The 15,558-nt window shown below is 47.1% G+C and overlaps 2 protein-coding genes across 2 annotated transcripts in view; one reads left to right on the top strand and one right to left on the bottom strand.

Annotated features, from left to right (window-relative positions):
* LOC147647168 (uncharacterized) overlaps positions 1-6,115 on the bottom strand; it is a 61,686-nt gene extending 55,571 nt beyond the window's left edge. Inside the window, exons 1-3 of the mRNA XM_086872540.1 lie at positions 1,781-6,115; positions 1,252-1,330; positions 465-1,065 (exon numbers count right to left, since the gene is read on the bottom strand). Coding sequence (XP_086728666.1) covers positions 465-1,065; positions 1,252-1,303 — 653 coding nt within the window. The 5' untranslated portion in view covers positions 1,304-1,330; positions 1,781-6,115. The remainder of the gene's footprint in view (positions 1-464; positions 1,066-1,251; positions 1,331-1,780) is intronic.
* Positions 6,116-6,240: 125 nt separating this feature from the next.
* LOC147647167 (uncharacterized) lies at positions 6,241-8,222 on the top strand. The gene has a single exon (XM_086872536.1). The coding sequence runs from the start codon at positions 6,480-6,482 to the stop codon at positions 8,169-8,171; it is 1,692 nt and encodes a 563-aa protein (XP_086728662.1). The 5' UTR covers positions 6,241-6,479; the 3' UTR covers positions 8,172-8,222.
* Positions 8,223-15,558: the final 7,336 nt, after the last annotated feature.

Raw genomic sequence — 15,558 nt, 5'->3', positions numbered from 1 at the left:
CAGGAACAGAAACAATTTTGGTAACAGAAAGGATAAGACAAACCATTCACAGGGAAAACTAAAATACCACCGACTGTTTCTTCCTGGCCACATATTTCCTCCTGCCAAGAAAGGACACTCTTCTCCTCTGGTGAGAGAGAGGGAGTCCTTTTCCTGCCCCTGGCAATGACCTGAGATGGGATTGAATATAATGGACCATGATCACAGTCTCACATTCTTTGATCCCACATCATGACATTGCCATGGGCAGGAAAAGGTACAGGTGTCTTCCCAGCATGGATCCCAGGGAACATGGATCACCAGGTCTCTTCCCAACATGGATCCTCCAAGGGGGGATGAAGCTGGAGCAGTGCACAAAGCTCTTCATTTACTTGGGGCACTGGCAGGGCTTCCCTTACTGGTGCCTCCGTTGGTGTCTGGTCAAGTTAGAGCTCTGGGTGAAGCTCTTTGCACACTGGGGACACTCATAGGGCCTCTCCCCAGTGTGGATGCGCCGGTGGGTGATGAGGTCGCAGTTTTGCTTGAAGCCCTCCCCACAGTCGGGGCAGAGGAAGGGCCTCTCATCCGTGTGAATCCGCTGGTGCAGGAGGAGATTGGAGCTGCTGTGAAACCTCTTCCCACACTCAGGACACTCGTAGGGCCTCTCCCCAGTGTGGATGCGCTGGTGGATGATGAGCTGGGAGCTGCAGCTGAACCCCTTCCCACATTCCCCACACTCGTAGGCCCATTCCCCAGTGTGGATCATCTGGTGGCGGATCAGGCGGTTGCTCTGGCTGAAGCTCTTCCCACACTCCAAGCACTTGTAGCGCTTCTCCCCATCCTGAAGCTGCTCATGGACCACCAGCTCAGAGCCCTGGCTGGATCTCTGGCCGCCTTCCCGGCACAGGGTGGGTCTTTCCTCCTCAGAGCACCCTGGGCTGGGTTTGGAGCCCCTCCTCCTGTGGGATCTCTGGGGATTTTCCTCCCTGTTGGATTTCTGTGCTGTGGAGCCACTCAAAACAGCCTCTTCCACGAGGTTCTGCCGTGGGAATTTGTCCTCCCTGGTCTCCATCCTCAGCTCCTTGTCTGGGGGAGGAAGGACAAGGAGAGGATGGGATTTGCCTCCGTGCCAGAGGGAAGGGGAAGGAGATCCCCCCAGTGCGTCCCCGGCAGGACGGCGTCGGCAGCGGGGTTGTCCTGCAGCCGGGGGCCAGGCTGGGCTGGGAGATGGAGCAGGAGAGAGGGGAAAAGGGGCACTGACTTCCTCCTCACCTGCCTGGGTGTCCTGGACCATCTTCCTCTTCGTGAAAACCTCCTTCTCCATCCAGCTAAGGTTTTGGAATGGGAAATCCTGGTTTGGGGAAAAATACAGTTCATGAGCACATTGGGTTAGGGGGCTCCTCCTGCCCAAGTCCGTCTTTAGAAATCACAAGCTATCTATAAAAACCTCCAAAACATCAAGATTCAACCCTGAAAATGCCTCCCAGGAGTTCCCCATCTCTGGTCTCTCCCTTTGGTGTTCAGGGGTTCCTCCCTGTCCCAGCTTCTGGGGGTCACGCTTGTACTGGCGATCCCCCATCTACTCAGTCCCTGTCCTTCCCAGGCTGCTGTGAGTGCCAGGAATCTGAAAAGCTCCTCCCATTTCCATCTCCCCACTTAGGGATGCTGGTACCCCCCAGTGTCCCCCCAAGGGGCATTTTCCACTCAGCTTTGCAGTCCTTAAGTCGCAAATATCCCCTCCCAAAAAACCCAACCCAGGGACCCCCCAGGACATCTGGGCTGAGCTCCCCTCTCGGGGCACCTGTGGGATGGGGGGTGATGATCCCACAGCTGGGGGACTGTAAATTCAGGGAGTTCTTGACCTCTTGGTTCCTTCTCCTTTCCCTGATCCTCCTTTGTCCCTCCTCTTCCTGTTGAAGTTCATTTAAACAATTATGGTCTGTCCCAGGGGAAGAACTCACCCTTGGTGTTGTATAAGGTCAGTCCCTACCTACCCTCCCTTTTCTTTTCCCTATCCCATTGGCTGTAACCCCCCTGTATCCCCTGGCCACCCCCTCCCCCAAGTTTAAGAGACAGCACCCGAGGAATCTCAGCCTCTCTCTTGCCCCGGGCGATGCACATACAATGAACCCAGGACCACGTCTCGTAAGTCTGACCCTTCTTTGTCTAAAATACCTTAGGTCCATGTTGGATATATTTTGAGACCCCTTCCCGCCCGTGTTCTGTGAAGGGCAGACACATCCCCATGGGGGACAAGAATGAAGGGGTTTGTGGAGTATTTCCAACATCTTCCTCCCTCTCCTCCCCTTCCATCCCTTCTTCTCCTCCCTAATGCCAGGTCCTTCTCCTGCTTCCATCCCTTCTCACTCTCCTTCTTCCTCCCTCCTCCCCCAGGAGCAGTGACACCCTCGGTGCCCCGTTCCCAAACCCCTCACAGCCCACGGCAGGAGTGGGGATGGAGCCGGGACAGGTCGGGATGGGCAGCGCGGGGCTCTCCGCTGCTCCCACCCGCTGGGGACGGGGGGAACCCGGCCCGGGGAAAAGGAGAGGGAAAATGGGAAAATTGGGGGCTGCAGATCCAACCTGGGGCTGGCTGGGGACCCTGGCTGGGGACTGCCAGCCCTTGGGGCTCCTCTGGGGAGATGTGGGACCGGGGAACACAGAGAGGGCTGGGGGATCCCAGGAGTGGCAGCACTGGCAGGGACTGGTTTGGACTGGGATCATCCTGCGATCACACTGGCAATGACTGGAACTGTATTGGATGTGTACTGACATCATACTGGGATCATACTGGGAGCAGCTGGGCCCATGCTGGCTGAGACTGGGATCCCACTGAGGGTGACTGGAATCATACTGGGATTGACTGGGAGTGGCTGGGAACAACTGGGATCATGCTGAGAGCAACTGGGAGGAGCTGGGAATGACTGGGAGAATGCTGGGGCTGACTGGGATATCCTGGGAGAGACAGGGAGTCCCAGGGATCACACTGGAGCTACTGGGGTCACACTGGCACTGCCAGGGAGCAACTGGGGGCCACTGGCCTCATAGTGGGAGTGACTGGGATTAGACTGGGAGTGTGAAGGAAACTGGAAAATTGGGGAAAAAATGGAAAAAAACCCAGGATAAATTCAAGGAAAATGGAAGGGAAAATTCAGGGAAAAACCAGAAAAGTATCAGGGTGAAATCCAAAAACATCAGGGGAAAATCAGGAAAAAATTGGGAAAAATTTGGGAAAAATGAGAAAATTTGAAAAAATTGGGGAAAACCAGGAAAAATTTGGGGGGAAAAAAAGAGAAAACTCAAGGAAAAAATGGGGAAAAATTGGGGAAAAAAGTCAGGAAAAGAAAGTGGAAAAAAATTTGGGAAAAATCAGAAAAAATGGGGGAAAAATCAGGAAAAACCAGGGAAAATTGGAAAGAATATTGGGGAAATCAGGAAAAAAACTGGGAAAGAACTTGGAAAAACTGGGGAAGATCCATAAAAGAAAGAGGAATAAAATCTGGAAAGAAATAGGAAAAATCACAGGAAAAATCAGGTAAAAACTAGGAAAATTTGAGAAGAAATTGGGAAAAAGCTAGAAACGAATTGGAAAAGGAAAAGAGAAGAATCAGAAAAAAGTGGGAAATACATGAAAAAAATTGTGAAAAATTGTGAGAAATCAGGGAAAATATCAGGAAAAGAAAGCCGAAAAGACCCTGGGAAAAATCAGGAAAAAATTAGGAAAAATATTGGAAAAATGAAGGAAAAACCAAAAATATTTGGGAAAAAAAATTGCAAAAAAATCTGGAAAATAATTGGGAAAAAATCAGAGAAAAAATGTGGAAAAAAAGGAAAATCACGGGAAAATCAGGGAAATGAAATGGAAAAGGATAAAAATATCTGGAAAAATCAGAAAAAAAAAATGAAAAAAAATCAGGAAAGAATTGAGGAAAACCAGAAAAATTAAGGAAAGGATAAGGGAAAAATCTGGAAAAAAATGGGAAAAAAAGGAAAAAACACAAAAATCAAGGAAAAGTTTGAGAAAAAAAATGGGAAAAAATTGGAAAAAAAAAATCAGGAAAATAAAAAAAAATCATTGAAAATATTATGAAAAAAAATAAGGGAAAATCAGGAAAAATATTGAGAAAAAATTGGGTAAAATCAAGAAAAGAGGGAAGAAACCTGGAAAAAATTAGGAAAAATCAGTAAAAAAATTAGGAAATACAGGGAAAAATCAGGGACAAATTGTGAAAAAAATCGGGGAACGATGAGGAATAAATTGCGAAAAGAAGAGGGAAAAGTCAGGAAAAAACGGGGAAAAATCAAGAAAAAAATTTAGGAAAAGAATTGGGAAAAAACAGGGAAAAATCAGAAAAAGAAAGAGGAAGAAGACTGGGAAAAAACTGGGGAAAATCAAGGAAACAAATCAAGGACAAAATCAGGAAAAGAAAGTGAGGGAAAAAACTTTGGAAAAATGGGAAAAAAATTGGGAAAAAACCAAGAAATATCAAGGAAACAAACAGGAAAAAATCAGGAAAAATTAGGAAAAAAAAGGGGAAATATTGGGACAAATCAGAGGGAAAAATCAGGAAAAAAATTTTAAAAATACTCGAGAAAAATTGTTTGAAAAATGAGGAAAAAAATCAGGAAAAGAAAAAGGGAATAAAACCTGAAAAAAATCAGGGAAAAAAATAAAAAAAAAAAAAAAAGAAAAAGAAAAAAATTGCAGGAAAATCAGGAAAAGAAAATGGGTAAAACAGGGGAAAAAATCGTGAAAAAAATGGGAAAAACCAGAAAAATTACAGAAAAATTGGAGAAAAAGTTGGGAAAAAGACAGAAAACTTTGGGAAGAGAAGAGGAAAAAATCAGGAAAAAATGGGGAAAAAAATGGGAAAAATTCAGGGGAAAATGAGGGAAAAATCAGGAAAAAATAAGAAAAAAAACAAAGAGAGAAAAAAATTGGGGAAGATCAGGAAAAGAACAGGATGAAATCCCCCTATCCCATTTTTCCATGGAATTTTGGGAATTGCGTGCCTGGGAGGTTGTAGAAGAATTTCCAGATCTGGGAATCCAGGGAGAGGGGAAAGGTGGAATTTCAGATGAGCTGGTCAAAATTTTTGGGAAGGTTGATAGCCTGGTCCTATTCCAGCTTCCAGAATGTTCAGATGAATCTGTAAGAGACGGTCTGAAGATTCCCTCATCTGTCTCACAACCGTCTCAAGGACAGAGACTGAGACCCTGAATATCACAAGGGACTTGGTTTGGGGGTTTGGGCCTAGCTGAGATGGATGTTTGCTCAGTGATTGTTTGCAGGTGGTTGCACGGTACACTGCCCTCGTTCCTGCTGGTGAGCAGAGGCTTGGTAACCTGCACAACGGGTTTTCCACGACTCATGGCTCTCATTCCTGCTGGTGAGCAGAGGCTTGTGCCTGGTACCCTGTGCAATGGGTTTTCCACAACACCTTGTCCTTGTTCCTGCTGGTGAGCAAAGACTTGCAAGACATGGATCGCTCTGTACCCTACACCTGCTCCCTGCGCAATGGAATTTCATCACAATAATCATCAATCTCCTCTGGTTTTGGCCCTGCGCCCCTCGCTTTGCAAAAGACTATAAAATTATACCCCAAACTTACCTTCCTTTGAGATCTCCCCAACGGACAGAAGACTCTGCGTCGTTGGACGGCTGAGTGGACTTCGACGTTGGTAGCTCTAATCCCCTTACTCTCTTTTCCTTATGCTTTGCTTTCTCTTTTCTTTCCCTCTATCGCGTATTAGTGCTGATGAGCACTCAATAAACTGTGTTTTCTTGTTTAAGTCCTTGGCTTGCTGATAATCTTTTGTACTCTAAGACCGGCTAAAAGAACCACATCACGAATCCCACCTTGCGGATCGTGACATAAATTGGCGTCACGGACAGGATTCTGAGAGACAGAAGGGGTTGCAGGTTGTTGTGCAGTCTGTATCAGGGGAAGGACGTTTCGCTTCAGCCGCACCTAGCCTGCCACGCTGGTGAGCAGTGTCTAGAAAACAAGGGAGGCGACTCGAATTTCTCGCAAACTGCACACGCCCAGGTGAAAAGCACCCCTACACTCATTTGAGGGCTCTGTCTTCAGAATTTTACACGGGATCTTTGAGTACAAAAGGTGGGACTTACTGGTTTTTTATATGCTGACTGCTTGGTGTAGCGGAGAGTCTGAATTTTAACATAAAGGTGTGCCTCCCAAGCAGATTTGGTCTCTCCACCCACGACAGGGGGAAACGCAGCGTTGGCTGCGTCTGATGTAGTGTGAGTTTTACCTCCCTGTAGTGGTTCTGTGTACTGTTATGTGTTTTTGATAAATTTTGACTGCTTGGTGTAGTAAAGAGACAACTTGAATTTTAACATAAAGGGGTGCCTCCCAAGCAGATTTTGTCTCTTCATCCATACAGGGACGCGAAGGGTGACGTGGCAAAGGCTGCGTCTGTGCGTAACTTAAGTCTTACCTCCCTGTAGTGGTACTGAACCCTTCACACACACAAACATGAGTGAACACTCTGAAAACTCTAGTATAAAAGATAAAGCTGCATTCATTGCTTTGTTAGCAAAACACAATGCTAAGCCCTCCCCAGCTGGGGAAGAATGGGCTCAAAATAATTGGTTTAACCTGGAAAATGTAACTGATAGAATTTGCTCCCTGCAACATGAGGCAAAGTTCAAACTTGGCCGTAATAAAACCATAATTTGTTCTGTATTGGGAGCTTGCCTTACGTCGGCTGTAGAGGCTCGCACGAGACGAAGGCAGGAAGAGAATGTAATTATACAATCCCTACAAAATTTAGTTGAAAGTTTGCAAAATGAAATTCATTTCTTACGAACTGCTCTGAGTGAGGAGTGTGCCAAAAATTCACAGTCTACTGATTCCTTTAAGGAGTCGTTGGAAAAAGAAACTCCTCAGATAAATCACATATATCCTCAAGCAGAATTACATTTGGTAAAAAATTGTGGTGAAAACTGTTGCTCCCAAATAAGACCTTTGATTAAAACAGAATATAACTATATCAATGATGAAGATCTTGATCCACATATAACCACTAAAGAAATCCCGTACACTGCTACTGAATTGGCTAAGTTAAAAAAGGAGTATGGGCGTCTCCCTCACGAGTCAGAGACAGAATATGTATTTCGAGTGTCTCTCACAGGGGGAGATCAAATTCGATTATCTGAACAGGAAGCAAGTGGTTATTGGGGACATGGTGTTTTCTTAACAACAGGAGATAACCGCAACCCATGGTCCCTAACACAGCGAGCTGCATATTGGGCAGGGGGACTTAACCCCCTGGAAAGGGGAGATCCTGTAGCTCTAACCGGCTCCCCAGACCAAATTCTAGAAAACATTCATAAGGCAGCTTGTCTACAACTGATTCATGAAAGAAAATTAATTGTTGGCTCTGAATCACCAATGTTGCTACCCGTGAAGGCTGAAATTATGACTCCTTTAATTCGTGGCCTTCCAGAATCGCTTAAACCCACTGCTATCCTTCTCCAGAAAACGATAGCTGCCATAAGCCCAATAGAAAGACTGGACAGGCTTCTGGAAAACCCAAATAACAAAAGTAGATCTGTTGATCCTGGGTTTTCTCCGTACACGAATCCTTCACCACATACAAACTCACAACTCAATTTAGCTGCTGGAAATCACAAAATTTGGACATGGAGTGAAGTTGCAGAAGAGTTACTAAACTATAACAGGAAATATGGTCCTGTAAAAACCCCAGAGGAAAAGCTAGAAAGAACAAAGGGTGTTAGGCACATTGCCCCTCCTAACATGAAAACAGAAAAGGGTGGGCAAATTTCTAGCCGACAGTATTGGTGGAACTTGGGGCTGAAAAAGGGGATACCAAAGGGGTTAATGGATAACCTACCATTTGAAAAATTAAGTAAACTGGTTTCTCGGTGGCAGGAATCCAGCCCCATTGTACCAAGCGCTCCACCTTCCCCTCAGCCTACTCCAGGCAGTGAGCCAACACAACCTTATGCACAATATCTGGGTAGTGGGCCAAAGCAACATCACTCACAGGTTCTGGATAGTGAACAGAAACAATCACAGTTTCTGAGCAGTGGGTCAAAGCAAAATCACTCCCAAGCTCTGGATAGGGAGCAAAAACAACCCCAAAGTTTAGCAATGGAATTGAAACATTTTCAAAAGCAGGGAAACTTGAACCCCCGTCTCTAATTGAAGGTGAGCATAGAGATGGGGGGGGCAATTGGATATATCTTAGACAGCTCACCCACAATCGACAAACTGGAGATTTATTAATAACAGCAATAGTTGGTCCCAAGCGAACACTGGTCACTTTTGTAATAGACACTGGAGCCCAAATTTCTGCATTAACAAATGCAACTGCCCAAAAATGTGGAATTGTTCCAGTAAAGAAAAGATACTGTGTCCGGAATGCTTTGGGAACTTCAGAAGCTATGAAAATAGCTTTTGTAAAAATTTTATTACCTGGAGAGGAAGAACAATTAACTATCAAAGTAGTGCTTGGAGATATCCCAAATGATTTGTTGGGCATGGATGTTCTGGCTGGAAGGCAGTGGGAAGATCAGGACGGCCTATTGTGGTCTTTTGGCACATCACGTCTGTACTAGTTTGAAATCAAACTAGTGAGAGATCGCAAGTCAGAATTATAATTTAATAGGAAAATGATAAAAAGAATAAATGCAATAATATCAAAAACACTGACAGAGTCAGAATACAGCCTGGAACCCTGTTAGGGTGATGGTAGTCGTCCAGATGAGGTGGTCTTGTTGAAGCGTGATCTTCTGGAAGAAAGGGGGTCTGGTCTTCAGCTGAAAGTCCAGCAGTAGCTCTTGTCCTCTGGAAGTCTCGTAGGTAAGGGCTGCTGTGGTGTTCGAATTCTCAGCTTATATCCAGTATGGAATGCTTGGCTCCTCCCTCGGGGAGGAGCATCTCACAATGGGATGGTGAGTCATGAGATAAGGCCTTGATGAGCCATTAACAGAAAACAGTCCAGGAGGAAGTTATCTCTGAGTCATGCAGCAAGGCAGTGGTGGGCCCATTAACAGGGGACAATACAGGGGGAAGTTATCTATGAGTCATGGGGCAGGGCATTGATGGGCCCATTAACAGAAGGTAGCCCGGGGGGGGGGGGAGGCAGGGAGCACTGCCTCACCTGGTTTCAACAGTACATGAGGATGGTGATAGAATATACTGCAACCCAGGACATAATCCACCCCTTATTCTATTACCATCTACATAATTCTAAATCAGTACCTTCCTTAAACTCCACACACACACACACACATATATATATATATATATACAATGGAACCTTACACACAGTTCTCACTTAAAATGAGGTCTCCTTGTGGCACACATCGGGTTTCTCCATCTTTCCGCATTACTCACCAAGTGCAACCAGGTCTTTGAGCGAAGACAATCCTATGGATAGGTTTGCTCTTGTCTGAGGTGGGATTAATCCAAACAGTCTTTCTTAACATACCTCTCATGTGTACCACAGGGACTTTATCTCCATCCACCGTGTGCAAGGGTTCAGACTGGGCAGGACCAGCTCGATTGATGGATCCTCTGGTGTTAACCATCCAGGTGGCCTTTGCTAAGTTCACTTCCCAATTTTTGAAGGTTCTTCTACCAAGTGCTTTTAGGGTAGTCTTGAGTAGTCCATTGCACCGTTCAACTTTCTCAGCAGCTGGTGCATGATAAGGGATATGATAGATCCATTCAATTCCATGTTCTCTGGCCCAAGTACTTACGAGGCTGTTCTTGAAATGCGTCTCGTTGTCTGACTCGATTCTCTCAGGGGTGCCATGTCTCTAAAGGACTTGCTTTTCCAGGCCCAAGATGGTGTTCCGGGCAGTAGCATGAGGCACAGGGTATGTCTCCAGCTATCCAGTGGTTGCTTCCACCATGGTCAACACGTAGCGCTTGCCTTGGCGGGTTTGGGGAAGGGTGATGTAGTCAATTTGCCAGGCTTCTCCATACTTGTACTTGGACCATCTTCCACTGTACCACAGAGGCTTCACCCGCTTGGCCTGTTTGATTGCAGCGCAGGTCTCGCAGTTGTGGATAACTTGTGAGATGCTGTCTATAGTAAGGTCCACCCCTCGCTCACGAGCCTATCGGTACGTTGCATCTCGTCCCTGATGACCAGAGGCATCATGGGCTTAACGAGCTAAAAATAATTCTCCCTTGTGCTGCCAGTCCAGATCCACCTGTGATATTTTCACCTTGGCAGCTCGATCCACCTGCTCATTGTTACGGTGCTCTTCATTAGCCCGACTTTTGGGTACATGAGCATCTACGTGTCGAACCTTCACGATCAGCTTCTCTACCCGAGCGGCGATGTCCTGCCAAATTTCAGCGGCCCAGATGGGTTTCCCTCTGCGCTGCCAGTTGGCTTTTCTCCAGTGATCCAGCTATCCCCACAGAGCATTAGCTACCATCTAGGAGTCAGTGTAGAGATAGAGCCTCGGCCACTTCTCTCTTTCAGCAATATCTAAAGCCAGCTGGACAGCTTTAAGTTCTGCGACCTGACTCGATCTACCTTTTCCCTCGGTAGCTTGTGCAACTCGTCGTGTGGGGCTCCATACAGCAGCTTTCCATTTCCGGTTAGTGCTTACAATTCGGCAGGAACTATCGGTGAAGAGGGCATATCGTCTTTCACTCTCCGGTAGCTCATTATATGGTGGGGCTTCTTCAGCACGTGTCACTTGCTCTTCTTCTTCAGAAGATAATCTAAAAGTCTCACCTTCAGGCCAGTTTGTTATAATTTCCAGAATCTCAGGGCGGTTTAGGTTTCCAATACGGGCACGCTGTGTAATGAGGGCAATCCATTTGCTCTAAGTAGCATCGGTGGCATGATGCGTGGAAGGAATCTTTCCCTTGAACATCTACCCCAGCACCGGCAGTCGGGGTGCCAGAAGCAGCTGCGCTTCAGTACCAATGACCTCTGAGGCAGCTTGGACTCCTTCATAGGCGGCCAAAATTTCTTTCTCTGTTGGGGTGTAGTTGGCCTCGGATCTTCTGTAGCTTCGGCTCTAGAATCCCAGTGGTCGACCCCGAGTCTCACCAGGCACCTTCTGCCAAAGGCTCCAGGACAGACCATTGTTCCCGGCTGCAGAGTAGAGCACGTTTTTCACTTCTGGCCCCGTTCTGACTGGACCAAGGGCTACCGCATGAGCGATTTCCTGCTTGATCTGGGCGAAAGCTTGTTGCTGTTCAGGGCCCCAATGGAAATTGTTCTTCTTGCGGGTAACCAGGTAGAGAGGGCTCACAATCTGGCTATATTCAGGAATGTGCATTCTCTAAAAGCCTATGGCACCTAGGAAAGCTTGTGTTTCTTTCTTGTTGGTCGGTGGAGACATTGCAGTGATCTTATTGATGACTTCAGTGGGAATCTGACGCCGTCTATCTTGCCACTTTACCCCCAGGAACTGGATCTCCCGGGCAGGTCCTTTGACTTTGCTCCTTTTGATGGCAAAACCAGCTTTCAGGAGAATCTGGATGATCTTCTGTCTCTTCTCAAATACTTCTGCTGCCGTGTTCCCCCACACAATGATGTCATCAATGTACTGCAGGTGTTCTGGAGCCTCACCCTTTTCTAGCACAGTCTGGATCAGTCTATGGCAGATAGTAGGACTGTGCTTCCACCCCTGGGGCAATCGGTTCTAGGTATACTGCACACCCCTCCAGGTGAAGGTAAACTGAGGCCTGCACTCTGCTGCCAGAGGAATGGAGAAAAACGCATTTGCAATATCAATGGTCGCGTACTACTTTGCTGCTTTGGATTCCAGCTCATACTGAAGCTCCAGCATGTCTGGTACGGCTGCACTCAGTGGTGGCGTGACTTCATTCAGTCCACGGTAATCCACCGTCAGTCTCCATTCTCTACTGGACTTACGCACTGGCCATATGGGGCTGTTAAAGGGTGAACGAGCTTTGCTGACCACCCTTTGGCTCTCCAGCTCACGAATCATCGTATGGATGGGGACCACAGAGTCTCTGTCGGTGCGGTATTGCCGACGGTGCACTGTTGCTCTGGCAATTGGTACCTGTTGTTCTTCAACTCTCAGTAGTCTCACAGCAGAAGGGTTGTCTGAGAGACCAGGCAAGGTACTCAGTTGTCTGATGCCTTCTGTCTCTAGAGCAGCTATCCCAAAAGCCTAGCGATAACCTTTTGGGTCTTTGAAGTACTCGTTCCTGAGGTAATCTATGCCGAGGATGCATGGGGCCTCTGGACCAGTCACGATGGGGTGTTTCTGCTACTCATTCCCAGTTAAACTCACTTCAGCTTCCAGTACCGTGAGCTCCTGGGATCCCCCTGTCACCCCAGAAATAGAAATGGGTTCCGCTCCCACATACCTTGATGGCATTAGAGTGCATTGAGCGCCGGTATCAACCAAAGCAGTATATCTTTGTGGGTCAGATGTGCCAGGCCATCGGATCCACACTGTCTAATAGATCCGGTTGTCCCTCTCCTCTACCTGGCTAGAGGCAGGGACCCTCTAATCCTGGTCATGGTGCACGTTGCTCTCCTCTGGTGAATATGCTCTTGATGTCCCTTCAAGAGGATCACTCATATCATCATTTCTATACCTTCTGATGTTCTGGCCACGAGAGACCGGAGCGGCGCTGGCTCTAGATGAGCTCTTTGTGGTAGTTGTCCCTCTTTTTAGTTCACGTACCCGGGCTGCTAAGGAGGAGGTGGGTTTTCCATCCCACTTCCTCATGTCTTCTCCATGCTCCTGGAGAAAAAACCAGAGGTTACCTCGTGGAGTGTATCCTTTCTCCCTGGCTGGGGAATGCCTACTCCTAATAGCAGAGACTCTTGTTGGTTCTGGGGAGACGTGGTAAATTTCTTCCTTAAGTTCCTTTTTTAGTTTCTGATGGCCCTCTTCAATCAAGCTCCGGACTTGCTCAGCCAGCCTTGTTTCCACAGATGAGACATGGGTGCGAAACGGGGCAGTGACAGTGTCTTCGTAGATTCTTAGTTTATTGGCCAGGACACCCACCCTGTCCTCACCTTCCCTCCATTGCAGTGTTGCCAGGTAACGGGAGTACATCTCTGGTCCAAGCCGTGCAAATCTCAGCCACATCTGTGACGTGCACTGGACACCATCTGGGCTCTTAGGAAATCTCTCATCTTCTGCAAAAATGATCTCCAGCACAGCCAACTCCCTCAGGCATCGGATACCCTGTTCCATTGTGCTCCATTTTCCCTGGTGCACCTGGAGGTCTTCTTTGCAGAGGTATCTGTCTCTTACACTTGTCAGCAGTCGCCTCCAGAGGCTGAGAGTTTCTTGGGTTCTCCCAATCCCCTGGTCAATGACCACATCCCGGGACAGCGATCCCAGTTGCCTGGCCTCACTTCCATCCAGGATGGTGTCGTTTGCTGCAGCGTCCCAGATGCGGAGCAGCCAGGTTAGGATGGACTCGTTCGTCTGGCGGGTGAATTCCCTCCGCAGGTCACGCAGCTCACCTAGGGATAGAGAGCGAGTGATAATCTCTGGTTCTGTCTCCTCCGCTGCGTGTGAAGGTTCTGCCTCACCCTCATCAGTCACTATGCGGACTGATTTGCTTTTTGATTTCTTTTTCTGAATGGGGGCAACTTCTACCGGTTTAGGCTGCTCTGGTTCGGTGACTGTTTGTGTGGAGGTGCTCATGGCCCTTTTGGTTCCTTTCTCCTCTGTGGTAGTCTGCGTAGACATGGACGCTGTTGTTTTGCTCTTGGTTCCTTTCTCCTCTGTGGCAGTCTGAGTGGACACGGATGCTGTTGCTTTGCTCTTGGTTTCTTTCTCCTCTGTGGCAGTCTGCGTAGACACGGACGCTGTGGCTTTGCTCTTGGTTCCTTTCTCCTCTGTGGCAGTCTGTGTGGTCATGGATGCTGTTGCTCTGCTCTTGGTTCTTTTCTCTTCCTCCTCAAGAAGACGCTGTACCACACCAAACAGTGCTTTGTTTCTAAGCATGGTGTACATGGTGCAGGCCATGCAGAGAAAACAAAACAGCAAGACTAGGCTGTCCTTGGCATCCAGAGAGAACTCAATATTTTTAAAAACTGCTGTGCCTGACCTGAAAGGCTGGAAGAAACCACTCTCCACTCTTCCCACCAAGGGCAGGGTGCGATTGTTGAGAAGGTCCCAGATGTAGCAGCCCAGACTAGGACAAGCAAACAAAATTGAGTATATATTCCGAATGGTATTCATTGCCTCACAGGTTATCATGCCATAAGCATAATAAACCAATAAAGCAATTCTCATACCATTCCCTGGTCTCAACAGGAGCAATACAACAGGCAAGTAGTTCCCCATGTGAGGGAAAATATAGAGAGCAAGATACAGTACCCATATAGACAAGCCAACCACCATGGTGGATAGGTTTCTGTTAATATGAAATTGCAATTCTGACTTTCTCTCAGGTTAATGCCCCACGTTGGGCGCCAAAATATGTACTAGTTTGAAATCAAACTAGTGAGAGATCGCAAGTCAGAATTATAATTTAATAGGAAAATGATAAAAAGAATAAATGCAATAATATCAAAAACACTGACAGAGTCAGAATACAGCCTGGAACCCTGTTAGGGTGATGGTAGTCGTCCAGATGAGGTGGTCTTGTTGAAGCGTGATCTTCTGGAAGAAAGGGGGTCTGGTCTTCAGCTGAAAGTCCAGCAGTAGCTCTTGTCCTCTGGAAGTCCCGTAGGTAAGGGCTGCTGTGGTGTTCGAATTCTCAGCTTATATCCAGTATGGAATGCTTGGCTCCTCCCTCGGGGAGGAGCATCTCACAATGGGATGGTGAGTCATGAGATAAGGCCTTGATGAGCCATTAACAGAAAACAGTCCAGGAGGAAGTTATCTCTGAGTCATGCAGCAAGGCAGTGGTGGGCCCATTAACAGGGGACAATACAGGGGGAAGTTATCTATGAGTCATGGGGCAGGGCATTGATGGGCCCATTAACAGAAGGTAGCCCGGGGGGGGGGGGGGGAGGCAGGGAGCACTGCCTCACCTGGTTTCAACAGTACATGAGGATGGTGATAGAATATACTGCAACCCAGGACAACGTCTTAACATTAACTTGCTCCAAATGGCACCTTCCCTGCCACACAGTAAAATCACTAACGTTAAACAATATCCTCTCCCTTCTGGTGCCAAGGAAGGCATCAAAACTGTAATTCAGGATTTACGAGATCAAGGGGTAATAGTTAACACTCATTCCCCTTTTAACTCTCCAGTGTGGCCAGTGCGGAAACCTAATGGAAAATGGAGACTTACCATTGACTTTCGCAGGCTAAATGCCAACACAGATCCCCTCACTGCAGCGGTTCCAAATTTAGCTGAATTAATAATATCAATTCAAGAAAAAGCTCACCCATTCATGGCAACTATAGATGTCAAAGACATGTTCTTTATGATACCTATACAGCCAGAGGACATGGACCGTTTTGCTTTTACTTGGGACGGTCAGCAATACACGTTCACCAGATTACCACAAGGGTACAAACACTCTCCCACCTTAGCACACCATGCTTTGGCACAAGAATTAGAAAAAATATCCAAACCTGAAGATATAGCTGTTTATCAATAC

Source organism: Cyanistes caeruleus, unplaced genomic scaffold (assembly GCF_971803275.1).
Source record: "Cyanistes caeruleus unplaced genomic scaffold, bCyaCae1.hap1.1 HAP1_SCAFFOLD_65, whole genome shotgun sequence".
In the NCBI taxonomy this organism is placed as follows: Eukaryota; Metazoa; Chordata; class Aves; order Passeriformes; family Paridae; genus Cyanistes; species Cyanistes caeruleus.
Note: the sequence above shows the minus strand (reverse complement) of the source record. Positions and strands in the feature narration are given on the sequence as shown.